At 55.4% G+C, this 15,258-nt stretch overlaps 4 protein-coding genes across 4 annotated transcripts; 2 read left to right on the forward strand and 2 right to left on the reverse strand.

Annotated features, from left to right (window-relative positions):
• Positions 1-1,264: 1,264 nt before the first annotated feature.
• SLS55_003160 (uncharacterized protein) lies at positions 1,265-5,000 on the reverse strand (the record flags this gene model as incomplete). Its single annotated transcript, XM_066774640.1, has 2 exons — positions 1,265-4,865; positions 4,915-5,000. 2 exons carry the CDS (start codon positions 4,998-5,000, stop codon positions 1,265-1,267), a joined length of 3,687 nt encoding a protein of 1,228 aa, XP_066634759.1.
• A 649-nt stretch (positions 5,001-5,649) lies between these two features.
• Positions 5,650-6,940, forward strand: SLS55_003161 (uncharacterized protein; the record flags this gene model as incomplete). Its single annotated transcript, XM_066774641.1, has 2 exons — positions 5,650-6,820; positions 6,876-6,940. The coding sequence occupies 2 exons, from the start codon at positions 5,650-5,652 to the stop codon at positions 6,938-6,940; spliced, it is 1,236 nt and encodes a 411-aa protein (XP_066634760.1).
• Positions 6,941-7,521: 581 nt separating this feature from the next.
• On the reverse strand, positions 7,522-7,886 carry SLS55_003162 (uncharacterized protein; the record flags this gene model as incomplete). The annotated part of the gene is made up of 2 exons (XM_066774642.1): positions 7,522-7,767; positions 7,851-7,886. 2 exons carry the CDS (start codon positions 7,884-7,886, stop codon positions 7,522-7,524), a joined length of 282 nt encoding a protein of 93 aa, XP_066634761.1.
• An 805-nt stretch (positions 7,887-8,691) lies between these two features.
• Positions 8,692-9,263, forward strand: SLS55_003163 (uncharacterized protein; the record flags this gene model as incomplete). Its single annotated transcript, XM_066774643.1, has 2 exons — positions 8,692-8,700; positions 8,940-9,263. The coding sequence occupies 2 exons, from the start codon at positions 8,692-8,694 to the stop codon at positions 9,261-9,263; spliced, it is 333 nt and encodes a 110-aa protein (XP_066634762.1).
• Between the last annotated feature and the right edge of the window lie 5,995 nt (positions 9,264-15,258).

Here is a 15,258-nt window from a genome sequence, read left to right on the forward strand (position 1 = left end):
AGGTGATTTGATTGCGGGGTGCAGGAAGCGATGTACACACGCCTGAACATTTCATGCTCAGCTAAAAATCATACATCTGGCAATAATTTACCTGCCATTAATCCGCTTCCATACCAGAAATTTGCAGGGAATAGCATCCGGCGTTTCCATCATTGCCGAATGACATAGAGCTTGTGGAAAGCCGAACGGACCAAAAAAAAAAAAAAAAAAAAAGCTCGAGCATACAACGGCGACGGTATTGATTACCCGACGGACGTCGGCTCCCTCCTCGACCAACTATCCATGTCGGCTGATGGGAAGCCATTACGACGCCAAACAAAGCCCGAGCCCCCGCCGTAGTAGTACATGAGTTGGCAACGGCTACTCACACGTACTACTCACTCACAATGTAGTTATACCTAAGCCGCAAGGGCGGGCCCATATCGGCTTTCGTACCGGGATTGTATACGTGCCCGACTGACTCAGTAAGCGCCCGCTCGCCAAAAGGGGCAAAGAAGAAGCAAAAAGCAAAAACAGCAAGGCAACTCCTTTTCTTCACGCAAAAAGAAGGGGAGAAAAAGCAAAAGAAAAGGAAAAGCGCAGAGAAGCGGTGAGGTTGCCATTTCGCGGAAACAGCTCCGCTCTGGTCCCTTCCCCTTGCTAATAATAACAAAGGCAAGGCAGACGGGACAATGTCGGTACTTGCACGATAACTAACCTGCTGACGTCCCGCACCAGCCAAGCAGCCATCGAGAACGAACTCGGATCGGTCGATGCCCAGCACAAATCGGTTGGACGGACAATTTCAATCTTGGTTGGCGCAGTCGGAACGCGACGATGATCGCATTTGATTGCCTGCCTTGGTCTACGGACCCATTCCTCCTCCCCCCCACACCCCCCTTCTTCATGATGACGTTGATGACAAAACGACGCCGGAGCTGGTCTAAACGATGCATCTTCCCAGAAATGCCTGACGTATCCTCCCCGATACTGTTGGTACAAGTTCTCGTAACATCATACTGCGGATCATCTAATGCGGGTCCCATGCCGTAAAACAAAGTATACATAGCCTCCCGGGATGAAAACAAAAAAACAAGCACAACCCGCGCCATGACCATCCTGTCGGCATAAAGAGACACAAGAAAAATAAAAATATACAACACAAGAACGTAGAATCCGTGTCGCCGTCCAGAAACCTGTTCCGATCCGTCGCGACACTCCAAAGCGCCCCATACACACGCGCACATCTCACCTCATCCGTTCCAGTTATCCGATACCCTCAGCTTCACCCCTTCATTGCCTGTAGTTTCTCTTCCTTCTCTTTCACCTCCTCGGCGCGTCCGCGCCCGTCATCTCCGAACAAAACTCCCTTCAGCCTCTTCAACGGGACTGGCTTCATCAAGAACTCATCCATCCCGCTGCTGAAAGCCTCCCTCTGACTCTCCGCCGCGCCCAATCCGGTGAGAGCGAGGATCCTGACACCCATCCTCTTCCTCCCTCTTCCTCTCCCCTTGGGGCCGCCGCCAACGTCGCCACCGTTTCCATTTGCTTCTCTTCTCCCCCCTCCTACTCCGCGCTGCTCCCTCTCCCACGCCCTGATCGCCCGGGTGGCCTCGAATCCGTTCATCACCGGCATGCTGACGTCCATGAGCACCACGTCAAATGGTGGGTGAGTTGCCGACTTGAAAACTTCGACCGCTTCGTGTCCGTTGGTCGCCGTTGCGAACGTGCAGCCGAGGCGGCGCGCATATGTCGTCAGAATCTTGAGGTTGATGTCGTTATCCTCCACTAGTAGGAGGTGAAGCGGTCGGTCGGTGCAGTCGTCTCCTGCTACTGGTGTCTGTATGGCAGAGGCAGTAGGTTGTGGGGGCGGTGATGCAGGCTCGGGGGAAGAGGGGCAGGGCGAGGATGGTTGGGTGCTGGTGGCGGTGACTGGGGCGCCGATTGCAAGGGCGCCGGCGCCAGAGTCGCGATTTGAAGGACGGCTCTGAGTACCGATCCATGATGTTCGTCGTTGAAATTGGTCGGGAGGCAGCGAATCCTGATGGTAGCGGGAGAGAGCGGCGTTGAACGAATGCTTCATCTTTTTGGGGCCAAAAGGCTGTTGAAGAAAGGTCGCATTGTAGATACCTGCAATTAGGAGCTGCTTCTGCGTAGGCTGGCGTGTACAAATGACAATGATGGCGCCGGTAACATCCTTCAGGGCACCGTTTTCGTGTGCGGCTTCAAGCTGCGCAGCGTGGAGCATGCAGAAGTCTGCTGCCTTGTTGGCGTCTTCAGCATCACTCTGGGAAATTTTCATGTCCCACCAGGATTGAGCGGTATCGAGGGCGTTCGAAAGAAGCTTCTTCCCTTCTGTGTCCGGACGGGATGAGCGGTCACCTGCCAGGGCCAACACAGACTTCCCATGCAACGTTTCCGTAGCCTCCTCGGATGGATCTGGTGCGCACTCGGATTTCGAAGTGTTGCCGTCTGCGTCATTCGGAATCGGTATCATAACCATCACACAAGTTCCAACGCCGACCTCGCTGTGTATGTCCACCATCCCATTGAAATGTGTCACCAGATGATGGACGATAGACAAGCCCAGCCCCGTTCCGCTAACCAACGGATCTTCCTGCGCGTAAGGGGTAAATAAGCGGTACTTCAAATATTCCTCGCTGATGCCACGGCCCGTGTCCTTGACGGAAAGACACATGTAACGCTTCTCGGAGCCATCCTCGGTCGACGTAGATTTTGGTCCATTCTCCGCGCCGACGCACTTCAGGCTAACTTCGACAGATCCACGATCGGTGTACTTCAGCGCATTGCCGACGAGATTCAGAACGATTCTCCTCCACGCGCCAGGTTCGGTGTGCAGTCGCCAGTCATTGCGCTTCTCGATGGACATCGTCAGTAGAACGGGTTTGGACTTGTGCGGGCGCACACTATCCAACTTGGAAGTCGGTGAATCTTCGTTGTCCAGCGGCGTGGACCCGGCGTCAAACTGTGCCCCAGCCTGGGCGCTGTGGCCTAGATACGCTCCTTCTACTACCTCTTGAACCAGCAGGCCCAAGTCTGTTGTTTTGCAGAGATTCAGATAGTCCTTCCTGTTTCTACTTCCTCCTCTGCTCCCTCCGAGGCCATCGGATGAAGTTCGGCGACCCTTTCTGTACAAGTGATTGATCTTGGCGAAATCGAGGAGATGGTCCATGGTTTCCAGCAGAGTTACTCCACACACTTCGACCATGTCCGCTAGGGCCATCCGCTCAGGATCGAGATCCGTCTGCTTAAGCAACTCGGTGCTCGCAAGAATGCCATGGAGAGGCGAGCGGAGTTCATGCGATATCGACGAAATAAAATTGGACTTGGCGTGACTGACCGACATGGCTTCGATGCGAGACACCTCGTTCATGATCGAGTTCCCAAATGCAGAGATGTACACCAGGTCTTCGGATGCGAAAATGCGATTGGCCTTTGTAGACCAGCCAATGGCGGCCGCGTACCACACTTCTTTCTGATAATCCCAAAGCGGCATGAACAAGATCGAACGTGCCGAGCTAAAGATCTGGAAAAGACTTTTCGCATCGCTGCCCTCTTGCTCGTCCAATGCGTCAAGTGCATCAGCGAAAAAGCTAGTTCCTCGCCGATGGGTTTGAAGAAGTCGTTGTAAAAGCGGTTCGGGAATCGACAGAGAGCCTTCAGAGGAGTTGCTGTCACTGCTGACAGACTTTCCGAGCGTCTCGCACATCTTGACCCGGGGGGAATCCTCTGTAGCGGACATCGGTGAGTGGGCCGTTGTCAAGTTGTTGGAAGCGTTGCCACTCTTGGCGTCCAGGCGGGTCCCAAAGCCATTTGGGGATGCGTCCAGGAAGACGATGCCCTCAATGTCCGTCGCTTCTTGGATGAGATTTGCTGCGCGTGAAAAGGTGGCCGGAATATCTCTCGACCGCTCTGCGGGGGGTGGTCTGTCAGACGATGAAGAAGAATTCTGGCTCAACATATGGGTTGGCCTCTCGGGCGCGAAATCTGACGACTCAAAAGGGTTCAGTCTCGGGCTCGGGCTGGGGGTGGTTAATTGCGTCTCCAAGGAATCGTCTGAGTTGGAGGCGGAATTGTCGCGAGAGTCGTTGCGAGATGTTACAGGCCCCGACATAGGGCTCGGCTCAGGGCTGTCCCGAGGTGTGCTAGCTGACGAGCTTTGGTCGCCGTTGTGGTTTGTTTCAAAAGCCTGCATGCTAGTATTCTCTTCGACGTACACACAGAGTTTGTTGAGCAATCTCTCTAAACGGTGGTGTTGCTCTTGCATCTTGACGAGTTCAATATGGTCCATGATAGTTTGGGCAATCTCGGCCAGGATGTGGACGGCAAAGTCATCGGCCCAGTCGTCGCGGATGCGGTTGTCGACTACACAGTAGGATCCGATAACTTCACCAGTCGAAGTGCGCAGGGGCACTTCCAAATAGGCGCGAGCGTAGGGCCAGGCAGCGACATAGGAACGGCTGGCATAGTGCGGGTCGGCGCGAAAGTCACACATGCGGTACCTGGAGCGATCAGCCTGCACGTTAGGAGTGCAGATATCTGAGCGGCCGGCAGGATCGGTGAAGACGTGGATGGTATCCGGGCTCCAGGCAGCGTCTAATGCGGCAACACCCAGGTAGAGGGGGTCGTTTGAATGGCGGGCCAGGTCGAAGTAAGACAGCGAGCGCGTGGCCTCAGCAATGATGTACTGGTGGCTGCGGTCAGTGAGCGAGACGAAGGCGCGGTCGCACTGCAGGCGCAGCGGGCCCAGCTGGGCGAGCGCGGTGAGCGTGGCATCTCTGGCGACAGCGGGCGAACTGGAGACCGGGTCGCAGGCAGGCGTGGCAGAAGAGTCTTCAGGCACTATGCCGAGCGAGCCGAAGTAACTGTGGTTGTCAGCTGAGGCAGGCGGGGGCGGACAGGCGGCGGACGCACCTAGCCAGCTTCTTGACGCGGGCGCGCTCTGCGTCGAGACTGGGCGGCTGTCGCGGGGAAGCCTTGTTTGACCTGGAGGACGGCATGGGAAGCGTCGGGGAGGAGGAGGGAGGTCGCAGAGTCAGGGAGATGGGCGGATGCGCAGTATGGGCAGCGCAGACCAGCTGGGCCGGAGTGGAGCCGGGGCTGAAAGCAGGCGGCGCGCATGGCAGCGCTGGGCGTGGGGTGTGCGAATAATGGAGAGGGCGCGTTGCTGGTGATCGAGGATTAAGAAGGCATCGCATCGCCGGGGCAGGCGCCTGTTCAGAGTCGGACTAGCCTCCGGCCAATCGGCAGCGCCCCCTGCCGCCGAAGCATCGAGGAACGACGCATCTTCGATCCCGCCGCCATTCGATTTGGACCGCCGCGACCGACGAAACGCAAACCCCGATGATCTGGTGTTGTACCAATCTGGAAATTCGTGGCTCGCGTGGCGCCACTTTGCCACTGGCCGCCCACCCACCCTCCGCTCCCCACAAGCCACAGCCCGATGACGTCGCCGCCCCAAGCCCGCAACACGACTCTCCAACGTCCCTTGGACCCTTGAGATGCTCGCCACGCAGATGACGTCGCTTCCCTTCCCACATCGCGCACATGTCGTGAGCGCTGATTCAACCAACATGCCCATCATGCCGCTCACCCCGTCAATTGCGACGCCTCGTCTCGTTCCTCCATGCTCCCTCCATTGCGTCCACCATGCCTCCCTCCGACGCGTCGCTGCACGACGACCACCCCGTCGATGCCGCAACTCCGACCGCTTTTCTCCACACCGACCTTGACGCCATCCTGCCGCCGACCCTCGACGACATCGTGCTCTCCTCGCTGCACGACCTGCATTTCGTCCTCTCCCCGAGCACCACCATCCTCCGCGTCTCCGCCAACTGCCTCAACCTGCTGGGCTGCGAGCCGAACCTGCTGCTGGGCCAGCGCCTGGCCGCCCTGATCCACAAAGATGACGCCCACATCTTCTCATCCGAGATCGACGACGCCCTGCTGCGCCCCACCAGCAGCAGCAGCTTCAACACCGCCAACACCTTCGACGCCTCTCTGGCCGCCGCCGCCCCTGGCCGTCCGCCCTTCCGCTTCTACTGCCGCATCCGCAGCGTCGTGCACGTCGGCAGCGACTACTCGGCCTTCGAGCTGGTCGGCCACTACCAGGTCAAAATGCCCGCTTCGCTGTCACCGCTACAATTGATGATGCCGCCGCCCGGCATCATCTCCATCACCGCCCGGCCCGCCTTCACCCGGAAAGGGCGCCTGATGGACGGCATGCTCGAGTTGAAGATGGAGCAGATCCGCCTGGTTACGCTGCTGCGTGAGATGCGGCGCGAGGCCGCCAGCGAAGGCCACTTCCTCGAAGCCGACGACGACGAAGAGCAGGCCGTGCTGGCCAAATCCACCGCGATGACGACGACGCCCATGCACTACCCGCTACAAAATATGGAGGACAGCCTGTTTTGGAGAGCCGAGCGCCGCGCCAGCTCGTCCGGCCGCCGCCCGTTCAAGCGCTCTCGCAGCAGCCCGCCGAGGCTGACCTGGATGGCTTCTCCCATAGCGCCAGCGGAACAACAGCAGCAACAATACACTCAACCGGACCACGACGAAGAGGGCAGCTCGCCTTCCATCATCCAAGCCGACGAAGAGGGCCTGCCGGAGGAGGACTCGTCGAAGGTCAAGCTGGGGGATGCGGGCATTCCGTTCTTCGTCAGGCCGGAGGGGTACGAGAGGAAGATCAGCGATGTCCCGAGACAGCCCAAACGCAAGTTTGCGGCCAAGGATTACTGTTGCTCGAGGTGCGGGACGGTGGAGAGTCCCGAGTGGCGGGCCGGGCCCGACGGGCCGAAGACGTTGTGTAATGCTTGTGGCCGTAAGACATTGTATTTGCGTGTATCTAGTCCGTCTGGTGCTAATTTCGTTTGTAGTGAAGTTTGCAAAGGAGCAGAAGAGGGCGAAAAATTTGAACAGCAGAGATGCGGAACCATCATAAACTGTTTTGTTTTTGCTTTGGCTTTTGCCTTCCCCTTTGCCGTCTTTGGGTGTTGTCTGGCGGAGGGTTGTCCGGCGTTTTGTCTTGTAGAAATACCCCAAGAAGGAACCCAGTTCCCCCAGGTCATTGGCATCTGTGTGTGTAGTTTTGCTGAGCTTCTTCGTCGTACCCCGCTTGGTAGTCTGAAATATGGATTCTTTTCTACTGACCAACCACAGGCGTGAAGCTCTTGTGGTAGCAACAACCCCCATACACCTGTGTGGCCTCACGACGCGTGATCTAGACAGGGCCCAGGTACAGCCAGACTCTCACGCTCACCCTTACATCATCGCGGCCGTTTGCAAACCCTGAGAGTTTCGGGATGACTTCATCGGCACGCACCGGTGGCACGTTTTCGCGCCGATGAGCTCAGGCCCGAGCCGTTGTAGTTCTGGACTAACCGGGTCCGGCCGTAGCTTGGCCCGCCCATCGACGGTCTGGCCAGATCTGCCCACGCTTTTCGAATCCGATCGACTTCAAACATCACGATCTTTCTTGCCGTCCTTTCGTAGATGGCATTAGGTTTTTCTCGGGAAAGAGGCTCACGCCCCGGCCCAGGCCTTGCTTTCCGACCGAAGGAGCTTTGCGTCGTCATCCCCGTCGGTCTTCGTGGTCCAGCTCTCAGCCATGACGTCCCCAACCTTGACCAGGCTGTTAGGCTTTGGCTTGTTATAGTTGAGGATGTGGTTCGAGGCGGGCTGCGTGCGATCTGGTCCCAGCCACAGCGGGAGGATTCCTTGGAGGAGCTTCTGGAGCGCACTTGAGGCCATGATGGAACACAGGTCTACCTGTGGGGATCATGTGGAGTCAAAGGCCGTGGCAGGGTTTTTTTTTTTAGTAAAAAAAAAAATAGAAACACGTTCAAAACCACGAACTGAGTTCCTTTCGTGAACTTGGCCAGCGTCATGGCTGTCAAGGCCCACTGTTTGAATTTCGGCAGGTAAATCGGCGGTCGCAAAGCTTCCGAAGCAGCCGAGACCCTCGGTGGGGGTGGGACTTGGCTTGTTGGAGGCTTGAAGCCGGAGCCGGTGAGCCGGAACGACTGAGGTCATTGTGGCTGAACCTTCTTACGACATCTCCCCTGAGAGTCAGAATTTGGATGGCCATCGGGAGAACTGAGATATCGATCGCGCCAGAGCCATGCTCACCTTCAGCCGCCAGGGCGTAGCGCATCGGAGGCTGGTTCCCCCGGAAAGAGCCATGTCGATGTCGTCGTTGATGCACATCATCAGTGGCACCCGGTCCAGGGACCTCTGTTACGCGAGGGCGAGCTGCCTCAGGCATCCATGCGCTTCCACCAATCACAGTACAGCAGATCACAAAGGACTCGGGTCCATCCGCATCTGTCCCATAGCTGCTGTACCACACTATTCTGGTAGTTGAATCCATCACTGGTACATGTCAGTGTCGAATGAGAATATGTTTGTCCAAGTATCGAATCCAACGACGAGCGTAGCGTCTTCGGCGGGGCTCAGAGGGCTCAAACTTTTTGTAACCTGCTCTGATCACATCGGTTAGCTCACATACCGAAGTTGGTGTGCCTCCAGGCTCAACCGTGACCTCTAACAAGTAATGTCTCTTTTACAATTTCTGATGGAGCGGTGTATTCGGTGTGCTGACACAGCTTCGACGCCTCATGAGCTCGATCCTTGGCATCCTTCCAGGCAGCCATCAATGCTAAAGACTCGACACCACGGTCCGTCGCGACAGCTATGGCCAGGGTCAGTTTATCCTCAATCCTATTCAGTATCCTCAAAACCATCAGCGCGCAGATCAGTCACCGCCATGTCTGCCTTCCTCCCCGCCTGCCACCTCCTCGCCTACAGCACCCTCCTCGGCTCCACCCTTTACCAAGCAAGTCACACCACTGATCCCCGGAACCCCCCACCACTCTCCACCACTCCCCACCACTCCCCCACTTCAGCCCACCTGGGCTAACCAAAAAACCACCACGCCACAGTCCTTCGTCATGACCAGGATCAGCCACGCCGCACTGCCAACCTCCGCCTTCACCACCCTGCAGAAGCAAGTCTTCCCCGTCTACTTCCGCCTGCAGGCGCTGCTGATCCTCGTCACCGCCCTCACCTATCCGCCGCCGCCACACGACGCCACTACTACCACCACTACCAGCATACTCTCGCTGCTCGATGCGCCCGTGGCGGATTCGGGATTGCTTGCCTTCGCAGGCGCGACGGCGGTTGCGAACTGGCTGAAATACGGGCCGGCGACTGCGGAGGCGATGATCGCGCGGACCCATCAGGGTGAGTTGGTCGGCATTTCCTGATTACCGGACGAAAAGAAGAAGCACTCATTGGAGAACGCAGCGACGAAGGATCATGGGAGGAGGAAGCACGATGATGGCGGTGGTGGTGGTCCGGTGGGGATGAGCGAGGAGATGAGGGCGAGGAGGAGGGCGTTTTCGAGGAATCATGCGATGAGCATTCATTTGAATCTGTTGGCGATAGGGGCGGCGTTGGCGTATGGGGTGCGTCTGGCGGGTAGGATGAGGTTTTAGTTGGGTGGTGGTGGTGGTGGTTGGGCGTGATCGGAGAGCTACAAGCCTTCCAAGGACCAAAATCCTTCATAGACCTATCTTCGTTTCATCTGATCTGGTTCTGCGCAAGCAAAACCAGCAACATGATATCGATATTCAATCCCAACATATAAGGCGAAAGAGAGACTAAAAAGCCTTTAGCTCCTGGTCGACCTGAAGATGTGATGACTCCAGAAGAGATGAGAACCACGACTCACCCATATACAGCGCTCTTCAGCTCGAGAAATAAGTGCCACGCAGATGTACCCTGCTGAGCTCGGAAATATTGTCTTGTCCCGTGAAATCTGTGCCGGCGACCTTCATCTTCAGCCCTTCGCTTCATATCTTCCAGCTTACCGAGAATATTTGGCATGCGATATTTCCATACCATACTTCGAAGCCAGGTGCTGCGCAGCCTCTTCGATATTACGCAGATGGATTTTCTTTACATTTTGTCCAATCTCCAGGGGACTCCAAGGGGGAAGGTAAGGGAACTTCGGCATTCATCCCTCGTGAAACTCGCCAACAAGCCGTGAAGCATACCGCCTCGGGGGTGTCAAAAAAACCTTGCGCATCGAACTTCAAACTGAATAGTCCTCCCAATAACAACATAGCTCGTGCGTGCATGTCCATTTAAGGTTTTCAACGTTCCGATTCTCTAACGCAGTCCTTTCTCAAGCCAGCACAAGCCTCACAAAAGTCTATTCGGCTTCTTCTACATCCTTGATTTGCAACAAGCAATTCAAGAGATCTACAACGTTGTCTTTAACATCATCAATTGGACGTGCTGAAGCCAAATATCCGATGAATTTGGGTTTCAGCGCAAACTTCAGCGCTAACTTGATAAGTCCTTGGGCGTCAATTTTCCAGGCCAGGGGACATAGATGTCCAGAAATCCGTAGGCTGGTGACCTCCATAGAAAACAAACTCTATCACTTGTTCAACAAGATCGATGTTTTCGATGAAAAGGATAGGAAGTATCAACGAGATGGTAAGTGCTCAATCTCGATGTTTTCCTCCAATATACAGGCTAGCTTAGGAGAAATCGTCAATCCCTGCCTGTTCCCATATCCGTTCAGATCGGAGAATCTGCAGACATCCAATTAGCAGGATATCTGTGACACTTCTTGCACACCTCTACGCTGCCACTGCAGAGAAGAATGCTAACCACACAGAAACTCTCCTCGCTGGTTGTTACACTTCATCCGGCTGGGAATATGAGACCGAATGTTCCCATCGATATGGTAACGCAGCTTGCGCAAACCCCGCTCATATCATCTTCGAATCTCACTACGCCAATGTCACTCGTATAAAGTGTCACAGTGGTGCATCGCTGTATATTCACGTTGTACACTGTATGTAACAGGCTGGGCGTGCAGAATCCGAATCCGACGCAGGTGGCCAATCGCCGAAGAAGCCCGGTATACCAGGGCGATGGTTCCCTATCTTCTCTCTCACCCATCCGGACTTTGATGTCACAATTCTCGATTGTCTATCGAAGGGCCCCTGGCCTGATGTTCCTCTACTAGCCTCCAACGCCACCGTGGAGCGAGTTCTCTTCGGAAAATTAATTTCCAACGGTAACTTTGTCCGGGGGCCTTCTGAAACAGGATCTTCAACTCTACTTCGTAACAGCAAATGGCCCGTTGCACGAACTCTGGTTTCTTGGCTTTCCGAGTACTCTCTGGGAGACATCACAGTCTCGCAAATCCTTCTCGTCCTTGACATAGGAATATCCTGGTCTGACCTAATTGTTTGGGTCATTCAACGTAATGAGAGATTCGATGCAGTCCATCTTACCAGGCATGTGATCAATGGACTCGTCCCGAGAGAGCCAACGTTGGAAGATCTCTTTCCGTGGACCGCAAAGGAGCCCGCTGATTACTTATTCTCTGGTCTAATCACTCGAACTGTCATAGTGGATATGACTCCACTGTATACCCTACCAACTACCATAGAGCAGTAGATGGACACGGAAGGGCCTCCTAAGAAAGCTCAGTCAGCCTTGCAGAGCAAGAAGAGAAACTAATCCAGCTACCAAGAAAGCCAGAAGACTCCATTACCAATCTACAAATTTCGTTCTACCGAAAGCTAATTTACGCGTTGAACAAATGGACCCATGCTCACAGGTAAATGTTACCTTTGACCCTAAGGCTATTCTTCGTTCTGTTTTCGCTAGCATACTTCACTTTATCCCATTTTCGCTTTATGATGTTCTTACTCGCACCACCGACCTGACCAATGAAGCACTCGTACTTGCCGACCAGTCTTTCAAGTTTCTCAAGGGTGCTCTTGACTTCGCTCATGATACCGTTCGCATGCTTGACCAGGTCGTGTCCACACCTGGCTAACAGAGAGTTCGGATCTCTCACTTCCTGTACAAGCATGCCAATGATAGTCATGGCTGGGACAGCTCATTCTGAAGACAGGTGATTTCCTCGGCGCCTCTCTCGAAACCGTGTAGACGTTCCTGTAGAGCTTTAAACACAGCTCCCCGGCAGCGATGAAATCGCCAACGCCGAACGCGAGGGAAGGTTCGTCCTCGTCACGGCTCTTGTCTGCACATCGAAATGGCGCAGGTACAGGTGGGTGGGAAGGTAGTCGAATGTTCGCTGACTGGAGGTTGGAAAAACATGCTCCACCAGGCCATGTTGTCTAGCAAATTCTGCTTCATGGCTGGGGACAGCGTCGCATATAAGCACGAGTAGAAACCGCAAGGCTGAAATTTTCGAGATGCAGGTCGCCTCAATGGTGCGAATCAAGACAAGTTCCGGTCTGCGCGTCGCCACACGGCCACGCTTCAGCACAGCATAAGCAGAATGTTGCATTTGCATGGCGGCTTACGGTAGTCCCGCAAGGCTGAGATTTGCAAGAACGAAAGGTTAAAAAACCCCCCTCCCCTCCAATTCAAGCCGTGACAGTCCAAACCCCGAGTTCTTTTTCTCTGCTTGTTGGCTTGTGAGCAGTAGAGCATGCGTATCCACGTTAGTGTTTCGACCTGGTCACCCCATCACACCCCGCCTGACCCCACTCATGACTAAGCATGAGATTGCGGCACAGCTGGGTTCAAGGGCACTTCACCTATCGTGACCCTTTTCAGGATAGCCGGACTCCATAGATATTGGAAGCAAAGGTTGCGACGTGGACTTGGGACCTCAAGGTACACAAAAAAACCTCGGACGTGGGCTTCACCTACGCAAGTCGGGAGGGTGCAACATCTTCCGCGAAGCATGCTGCGAGAAGGGAAGATTTCATGGGACCGGTTGAGCAATGGCTTTCGAAGGAATCAGATGAGCTTGCATAAGTGCAAGAGGCCACGAGGGAACCGGAATGTGCGCAACGTATCGTCTGTAGAGGTCTATCGTTTCCCGGAGTTGATCGGCTACTCAGATTCAGTGCCTGAGGCATGAAATCGCAGCGACTCCGCAACTCCATAGGCGGTGAGTTCAGTCATCCATCCAATCACAGTCGACATCTGCCAATCTTCATCAGCCATCGTCATCCTGTGAAGAATCTCACTGCAGTTCATGTTGAGGTTGCACAGGTGATCCCTTGGCACAAGACCTCGCCTCCACGACGTTCTCACCGGAGCCCCTATCATTCCCGGTCCACTCCACTTCTCTTTCCGTAGGGTGTTTCCAACCCCAGAGCAAATTTTTCTTCCTCTCCACGCACGGCGCGTCTCCGCAGCCAGGCAAGCATCCGGCGTCTCGTTTCAACGCGTGGACCTGCACTCTATCCCCCAAGAGTTCGTAGAGGTGTCCAATACCCCTCCACCGCCATCACGCACGCTCGTGTCAATGTGGCACGCAGCCCCGCCCTTCGAGCTTACGGGTCCACCAGGCTGTTGACCGCAACTGCACTGTCTCCGGGGAAATTTCGCCGGGTGTCCGCAACGATGAGGGATAGCCCGAGTGAGGGCCGTTGGGTACGCGTAGGCTCGTTGAGAGAGGACAGAACGGAGAAATACGCTGCGCCAAGCGCGTCTCGAGATACGGCGTCACTTGCTCTCAGGGTCCGATCGGTGCCGCCGGGTGTGGTGATCATGGGGAAATGTTGAGGTCCCTCTTGGTCCGAGTGGTTGGATGGAGAAGGCGGCCCCCATTGTCAAGTGGCATGGCGGTGTCTGAGAAGCTCCATGATGGTGTGCTACCCCTCACTCCTATTCGATATCCTCGCTGGCCTCTTTCTGGCCTTCGACCGCGCTATTGTTCCTTCACCGTATGCTGCAGGGATACCCCACGCCGATCCCCAGACGACGGGCGCGAATCGGATACTGTGGCCATGGGAAAACACGTAAGAGGTGGTCCGGATGATCTTTTAGCACGTTAAGGAGGAGGCTGGCGATGGTCTCGGTCGGGATGACGGCGTCCAAGAAAGGGGGACAGGCGAATAAGAGGGAGCCACGCTGTGATGTCAGAGACTTCGAAGCAAAGCAGAAAACTTTTCACCAAGAGTCGAGAAACGGAAACCAGTCTCCGACAGCCCTCTTCTGTCCTGACTCGATTTCTCCAGTGGAGTTGCCTATGCTGATTCAAGTGCTACCCCTCACGTCAGCTATGTGGAGGCCCACGATGTGCCCGGGCATAAGACTTTGTTTTTCATATGCCCGGGCATAGAAAGTCCCGACAGGCAGTTGCTGTTGTGCTGGCAGCCGTGATGCGCATCCACAGGTCAGCCACATGATCATGATCACCGCGCAGCCGCCGACCTACATGCGTCCCCAGACACACAGACTGGGAAGTTGTCAGAGCTTGCGACCCCTTCTGACTCGACATGATGGTGCTTATTGAAACTACATTAGAAGGGATCAACCCATGCGATATCGGCCAATATTCGCGGTCAAGGGAAGACAACGGACGTAGACCGGCGGAAGACGCGAAGCCGGCTGGCAGCAATACAATGAGACCGACAGTCGTAAGTGTAACCTCAAGGGGTAGCGATTGGTAAGAAGTCGGGAAGAATTTTGCCAGCACGGACTATAGGACGAAAAAATTAGGCGTATCACGAGCTTGTGGGAAGACTTGTGCAGGGATAGCTATCACTTGCAGAGCGGTGTGAGACATAAGCCTCACTGATGTGCCCTTGATTTACAAAATCCGAACGTTAAGGAAGGCTTGGTATTGCCCATCGGATCTAGGATCTGTGGAATGGACCTCGGACGGCTCTCAGTAGTGGCATGGAATTCTTTCAGCGGTCAAGGAAAGAAGTGCCGTCGGAGGAACCGACCTATCAGCGCAGACACCCGCTGGTCGCCTGTAACAGTGTCGGATGACTTACTCCGTGTATGAGGCGGATCGGAGACAGCATCGGAAGGCGAGGGGCATGGTGGCAGCTGCATGGCATATTCAGCCGGTCGGGCCGAGCCTTACCCAGGCTGCATCGGCTATCGAACGTCAACCTTGCTCGGGGAAACAAGAAGAATTGAGGCTGCGGAGGCTTAGCTGGCCGAGGTTTGTCCTACCATCTCCACAAGGGTGCGCGCAAGCAGAGACGGGTGACGGGCCTGCATGGCGTGCGGGGACGACTGTGAGACCTTGTCGCGAGTCGAATGATCACCCCGCAAAATCTGATGAGACGTTGACGCTCGGCGGCAGCTGGCACGGATGTCTCGCTGCGCGAGGTGTGGTGAGAAGGGCTCACGTCACGGTGGTGTGACACTACTGGGACGGCGAAAACGGCAGTCAAGGCGGCCCTCCGGCGGAGGCACCTCAGCGTGCAGGACAGCTCTCAGCAATCCGGGCTG

Source organism: Diplodia seriata (assembly GCF_021436955.1).
Source record: "Diplodia seriata strain FDS-637 chromosome Unknown scaffold_3, whole genome shotgun sequence".
Classification (NCBI taxonomy): domain Eukaryota; kingdom Fungi; phylum Ascomycota; class Dothideomycetes; order Botryosphaeriales; family Botryosphaeriaceae; genus Diplodia; species Diplodia seriata.